We start from the raw sequence: 7,565 nt of genomic DNA on the forward strand, positions 1-7,565 counted from the left end.
ATGATTAACTAATGATTAAAGGCCATTAGCTAATCATTAACTATTCATTAACTAAAAGTTAGTTTCTCATTAGTTTACTAGTACTAGGCCTATATTATTTGTGTCTGTTTCTGAAGAAGGTTGTGTGAGACCGAAACGTCAATAAATAAATCTATCCGTCTGGGAGACATCTTGTTCAGCAGAGTGCGGACTCTACTCTTTTTCTATATTATTTGTGTACCTTATTGTAAAGTGTTACCCATACTCGCTACCACTCGGGACTCATGAGGACTCATTCATTTGCTTACACCTGCTCAACTAAGTATGCGCTTGGCACATGAACAGTTGAGCGGAACCGGGCCCATGATCAGAACCCGGCCACCTCGTGAGATATGGAAAGTGAAATAGGCTATGCTATCAAATAAAAATATTTAGGGGGTACATTTTATAGCAAATACACAGAATCAAAAACAAGACAATTTTGATGATAGGTTAGGTTAGGTTCAGTTTATTTGATATGGACATCACAGAGCATTGGAGATGAAACATACATGTATGAACAACAACCAGATACACAGTGTTTAGTGTTTAGAGCGGAAACGCTAATTTTCAACACCTGTCCACAGGCGACTCCTACACCAAAACACAACCCAAAGGACATACCCAAACAGAAACATAATCAAATATAAAACCACAAGAGTAAAGCTATACATACAAATGTATTGACTAGAAAGTCACTAAAGAAAGTCACTAAAATACACCCCAGAGGACATACCCAAAAAGAAACATAATCAAATATAAAACCACATGAGCAAAGCTATACATACAAATATTCAAGGATATACATACAATAGGGCAGGGATGCTCAACTTGCTTTGCCTGGGGGCCACTTTTGTAAAATGATAGGAGGCCAGGGGCCAGTTAATAAACAATATAAATTTTTCTGTAGCGGATTGTAGGTTTTTGGGGTGTCAGCCGGAGTTTAGTCTGACAATTTTGTGCATAGTTAGTTAGGTTGTGTTAATTTAGTTAGGTTAAGTTAAATTAGTTAGGTTAAGTTAGTACATAGAAGTGCCTGGGCACCAAGCAGACGGTGGTATTTGACAATTTAGCTGGAGCTCAGTCAAACTTTATTTCACGTTAGCTTTCATTGTGAATTAGAAAATGGTTGGAGGGCCACTCAGCACCCTATCGCGGGCCACATCTGGCCCCCATGCCGCAAGTTGAGTATCACTGCAATAGCCTACAGTACACACAATGTACACACGTTGTACACACAATACAGACATAATACACAGAGTTCCACCAGAGGTCTAAAAGGTGAGAACACAGTTGTTTCTCTTTTAACCATGACTTAATACCCCTGTTAAAAACATTAAAATTGTGTTGTGTTTTCAGCTCAGTAGGTAGACTGCTCCATAGTTTTGCTCCTTTAACAGAGAAAACTGATTGTCCAAACGAGGTTTTACACATCGGGACATGACAGTCTCCGTTTGTAGAAGCACGTGTGTTAATTCTACTGGTCTGCTGGTGCTGGTGTCAAATACAGATAGTATTTGATGGACTGTTGATGTTGATGGAGCCACGCCCAGTTTGTATCTGATAACAGTTGTATTTATTTATTTATTTATTTATTTATTTATTTATTTATTTATTTATTTATTTATTTATTTACTTGGACCACTTCCTTTTTCACGTTTTTCTTTTCTTTTTATGCAATCTCAATATTTACAAAATGCAGAATAAGTTAGGCTTATGTCTGGGGAAACTGCAAAATGATAACATGATCAAACAAATAGGCTAATTAAACCAAAAAGTAGTTTAACTACTTGACTCAATATGCAAATATGTAGGCTAGTTGAACTACCAGCAAGCTACTGCAAAATGTAGTTAACAGTAACTACGTAGTTCAACTAGCCTACATGTGGTTCTCTACTCCCCAACACTGATGTGTGTGCGTGTGTGTGTGTGTGTGCGTGCGTGCGTGTGCGCGTGCGTGCGTGTGTGTGCGTGCATGTATGCATGGTGTGTGTGCGTGTGTAGTGGGAGGGGTCTTCCTGAACCACTTGCTGCCTCTAATTAGCAGCGCTGCCGGTTCTCAGGAACTCCGTGGAGCGAGCTGAGCAAGGCGCACGGCGCGGGCACAGGTGGGCACATCCACCTGTCATGACTGAACTGAGCTGTGTGACTTTACCTGGACAGGCTGCTCGCTGCTGTCTGTGATGCTCACTGTGGTCACAGTGTCCTAGTCTGCTGCTAACCCGAGAGGACGAGTTGACAAAGTGCAGATAAAACTACTTCCAGGTTCCTCCAGACTTCACCGGCGCGTCCCGCTCCTCTCCGCGGCAGCTTGGAGACTTTGGATCGGACGCAGCGCCTCGTCGCCGCTGCAGCGCTCCCAGGGGCCCGGGCCAGACGCGGCTGTTGCTCTGTTGCGTGTCCGAGAGACAAGTGTGAGGGAGAGGACTTATAAAAGCCCGCTGTCAGGATGATGTCCTACATAAAGCAACCCCATTACGCGATGAACGGGTTAAATTTGCCCGGCTCCGGAATGGACCTGCTGCACACCACCGTGGCGTATCCTTGTGAGTATAAACTAAACTAAACTAGTCATATTTCGTTTTTCTACTTTTACGCATTTGTCTGATGCTATTTCAACATTTTACAGTCTAAATTCAATCCAATCCTGGTGCGTAATAACGCGGTGGCCGAACGAAAATAAAATAAAGGAGAAGATAAACTATTTTTATGTGCGCTTGTAGGCTATTTGATACAAGTTTGGATAATGATGAGACGATACAATTAATCAGCATATATATTGATCTTTCTGATAATTCCATTGACATTGTCAAATAAAATACGCAATAATTCGTTATTATTGAATGAGAAATGATTTGATGAATCAAATGGGTCAATTCATTAATTAATGTCCATTTTAGTAGGCTATGTAAAAAGGTTGATTTCAGTATAAAGTTATATGCAGCTACTCTCAGAGATAGTATCTTTGTATGTATTCTGGCTTCATAGGGAATCGAATTACTTTTTAAATAAATAAATGTCCTCTATGTCTCAGCTGCTGCCTTTTACCTCAAGGCTTCTCAAACTTTTTCTTACCGGTGTGGTGTGGTGTGGTGCCCCTCAGATAAATACAGATATAGAGGGAGAGTTTTATTGTGGTAAATGTTAAATTCGGTAAATTTAACTACTAATCACTTCTATGAGAGGTCCACCACATGTCCAGACATGATAGTGTATTTAACTGTTCTGAGTGAATCAGAATACAATTTGGACTGACTGGGTACTAAACTGGAATCCTGTGAAGGACCTGTGACTAACCCAGCAGCAAACACTGCTGGCCCCATATTTTTCACATGCAGTGAAAGTGTATGAACAAAGTCAGACTGTCACTCAAACAATATCATTGTATTTTGGATATGAAACATCACCATTTCTATTCATTATAACTCTACAGTATATTGGCTTGCACATGTCTGACACAGGCACAGATAGTAGGCTAGAAGAGTATTTCCAGGATTTTTCATTAATTCTAACTTGAACTCATAATTCATGCTCCCTATTGCTGCCAATAAACCATCTCTATGTGTTGGCTTTGCTTTGCTTTGCAGCCACTCCAAGGAAGCAGCGCAGGGAGCGCACCACCTTCACCCGGACACAGCTGGACATCCTGGAGGCGCTGTTCTCCAAGACCCGCTACCCAGACATCTTCATGAGGGAGGAGGTGGCCCTCAAGATCAACCTGCCAGAGTCACGCGTCCAGGTACTGAGGAGGAGGTTCACTTCTGTGCCTAATGTGAGACTAGACCTTGATACCCGAGGTTAACTGGGCTATACAGACAGAGAACAGGACTTGGAAGAACAGATTATCCAATGTAATGTTGGTCACAAGTCTGGTTTCTTGCATACTTTACCAAAAAACTGTATACTGTTACAGCTGGTACAGGCAATGCTGTGCAGTAATTCAGCAAGAGTATGGCAATTTATCTACTCATGCTTTTTATATGGGATGCATTATCCCTTCTCCATTCACATGATATAATCAATCATCTTAACGTAACAATGGCAGCATTACCACTGCCAAAGCACAAGCTTCTATAGAGATCAACAGTGACCGCCTACTTTTTCTGCGGCTCGGGTTCGGGAAGCGAATTCCCCATTAATTTTCTCCATAGACGTTTCAAAAAAATCCTTCTATAAAGAGTTTTAAGGCTGGAATCAAGTCAACCACCTCACAGATGAATCGTGACGTCAGGGCCGCTGCTGGCCATTTGGGTGCCCTAAGCGTAATTGTTTTGTGGTGCCCCCCCCCCAGGCAAAACTTTCAATAACTGTCAAACGAAAGACTGCAAAATCATTAATTATGAACGATACTAGTGTATCTCACATTACATTACATGTGGCAAACAAACAATTGTTAGAATTACTGTACATGTCAGCAAACAAGTGATTGTTAAACTGTACATGCAAGCAGGGGCGGACTGGGATCATAATTCAGGCTGGGCATTAGATACCAAGCAGGCCAGGCCGATACGGGCCGACGTGCATGCCGGCGTCCGAAGGGCGGCGGCGAAAAATTTGGGCTGTTTGAAGCCCAATTTGGGCCGTTTGAAGCCAGATTTGGGCTGTTTGAAGCCAGATTTGGGCCGTTTGAAGCCCGATTTGGGTCGTTTGAAGCCAGATTTGGGCCAGTTGAAGACAGGTTTGGGCCGTTTGAAGCCCAATTTGGGCCGTTTGAAGCCCAATTTGGGCCGAGTCCAATTTTACAATGAGATGCACCCACTTTAACCCTGAATAAAGTAATAAAACCACTAGTAAACCAGTAGGCGGCGCCTGGCCTGCTGTTCAGTGAGTGGCCTGACTGAGGGCACCAAAAAAAAAAAAAAAAAAAAAAAAAATTTGGTGCCCTCAGTCACATGATGCCCTACGCAGTCTGCGTACTCTGCGTATAGGGTGCGGCGGCCCTGCGTGACGTGACCATCAAACATTTGACCGCGTGACGGAGTGAAGACCAAAAATAAAAAAGAATCGATTTTGGCCAGCTTTTCTTTTTTGTTTTTGCTCTAAGTCAAATGTTTTACGGTCACTCACGATTCATCAGTGGGTTGGCTTGAACCGTTCTATCCTTAAAACTCTTTATATAGCCGAAGGATGTTTTTGAAACATCTATGGAGACAATTAATGGGGAATTCTCTTCCCGAACCGGAGCCTCGAAAAAGTGGGCGACCACTGTTGATCTCTATTGTCCACCCTGAGAGCTTTCTCGTCTTTCTATCACAAATATCGACCAAAACGAATCATTGAGGGAAGATCGGCTCATATTTGGGAGTCTGTCTCTTGTTTTCCATGCTGATGGACCACGTGTGAGTCTGTCTCTTGTTTTCCATGCTGATGGACCACGTGTGAGTCTGTCTCTTGTTTTCCATGCTGATGGACCACGTGTGAGTCTGTCTCTTGTTTTCCATGCTGATGGACCACGTGTTTTCCTGTGTCTCTGCAGGTTTGGTTCAAAAACCGCCGCGCCAAGTGTCGCCAGCAGCAGCAGCAGAGCAGCGGCCAGTCCAAGCCCCGCCCTCCCAAGAAGAAGGCATCCCCCACCCAGGAGCCCATTGCCCCCGATCCCATCTCCAACCCCTCTGCTTCTTACAGCCCTCCCTCAGCCCCGTCGGGCCCCAGCCTGGTCCCGAGCTTGAGCACCGGGAACGCGGGCGTGTCCATCTGGAGCCCGGCCATCTCGCCCCTCCCCGACCCCCTGGCCTCCTCAGCCCCCTGCATGCAGCGTCCCTCGCCCTACCCCATGAGCTACGGCCAGCCCTACAGCCAGGGCTATGCCGGCACCACCTCCTACTTCACTGGCCTGGACTGCAGCGCCTACCTGTCCCCCATGCACTCGCAGCTGTCGTGCACTGGGGGCGCGCTCAGCCCCATCACCGTGCCCTCAATGGGGGGGTCCCTGAGCCAATCCCCGGCCTCGCTATCCTCGCAGGGCTATGGCACCGCCTCATCCCTGGGCTTCAGCTCTGTCGACTGCCTGGACTACAAGGACCAGCAGGCCTGGAAACTGGGCTTCACCACAATGGACTGCCTGGACCACAAAGACCAGAACTCTTGGAAGTTCCAGGTCCTCTAGAGGGTGCTGTTTCGGGAGTCGACTCATCAGAGCGTATTCCGTGTCACGTGGGGATGAGGCAATTCTGCCAGAGGACTTGTTATCTTTTATTTCTCAGTGTTTTGTTTGTATTTTTTTTTCTAAAGGTCTGTAGAAAATTAATTTTATTTGAGCGAGAGCGCAGAGACGATGCTGCCTCGCTGAAAAACATGTCTCTTCTCTTTCTTGTGCTGCGTTAAATAAGAGAGGAAAGACTTTGAGAGAGTTTGTAGGAAGGAAAGCTGAACTGACTGTCCGTAGTTCCAGTGGAGTCCTTCCTCCCTGTGGAACCACACTAAAGAGTTCTCAACGTGGGCTCCGGAGACCACCAGGGATCCTTGGAGGGGGTTCCAGGGGGTCCTCAAATGAATCGTTAAACTTCCACCGTTATTTCATTTACAAGAAGTTAACACAATTAGAGAATCATAGTTTCTTTGTTATCTCTCTACCTACAATACAGCTAGTCATGGAATTCTGGACAAAATCATATCTAACAAGAAAAAATATTCTCAGATTTGGGTCAGAGAGAAAACATCTCATCAAATGGGGGTCTGTGGCCCTAATGTGAACTAAATTAGGAGTCCTTGATATGAAAAAAGCTGAGGTTCACCGTACTGACACCCCTTCTTCTGACATGAGCGTCTTCTGCCACATATACTGTACTGTACACACCACACCAGTTCGTTCCATTTGTTGCGGATGGCTTACACTTTTGTTTTCAAGTTGTATTATCATAGAGTAAAATGAGAGACGCTTTCACAGCATGAAGATCTGAAGTTCCTATAGTCTTCTGAAAGAGCCATCAGGGTTGATTTATTTAAATGTATTTATTCTTATTGTTGTATGCTACACAGACATATTTCATTTGGTTGCATTGCATTTTAGATTTTTGGATAATATGTGTTACGTATTATAGTGTTAGCCTAGTGTCACCCCAATCTGTTTGATGGAAGAAAAAAAATATTTTCTGTTTAGTTGTGTGACATATTAAAGCAATCTTGTATTTGTACTTTTGAGCACTGGTCATCATTGGGACTACTGTATCTCAGCTTGTGAGTATGAACACTGACACCGTCCGTACCCATGTGAAGTGACCATGTTCTGCCATGTTTGTCCTCTGGCCTGCATGGCTCTCACTGCTCCATCTTGGTTATTTTAGCTTAGTTGACCTGGGACTGTCCCAATCCTCTTAGCATCCCTTCAGCAATGCCCTAAGTGAATTAGTTAGGATTATTACCCCTATCCCCCTCTGTCTCTCTCTCTCTCTCTCCCTCCTATCTTGGCCTCTCCTTCCTGTCCTGGCTCTCTCCTTGATTTTTTTGTCCATATGTCTTCTCCATCTCTGTCTCTCTCGCTTCACTTCTACCTGTTTGCTCTCCTCAGGTTCTGGCATTGCTTCTTCCTACCTTAGTCTTAAAGGGAT

General features: G+C 44.3%; 1 protein-coding gene across 1 annotated transcript; it reads left to right on the forward strand.

Moving 5' to 3' along the window:
* Window positions 1-2,467: 2,467 nt before the first annotated feature.
* On the forward strand, window positions 2,468-6,124 carry crx (cone-rod homeobox; the record flags this gene model as incomplete). Its single annotated transcript, XM_083641036.1, has 3 exons — window positions 2,468-2,564; window positions 3,606-3,757; window positions 5,495-6,124. The coding sequence occupies 3 exons, from the start codon at window positions 2,468-2,470 to the stop codon at window positions 6,122-6,124; spliced, it is 879 nt and encodes a 292-aa protein (XP_083497162.1).
* Window positions 6,125-7,565: the final 1,441 nt, after the last annotated feature.

This window comes from Poromitra crassiceps (genome assembly GCF_964638095.1).
Source record: "Poromitra crassiceps genome assembly, chromosome: 1".
Taxonomy (NCBI): domain Eukaryota; kingdom Metazoa; phylum Chordata; class Actinopteri; order Beryciformes; family Melamphaidae; genus Poromitra; species Poromitra crassiceps.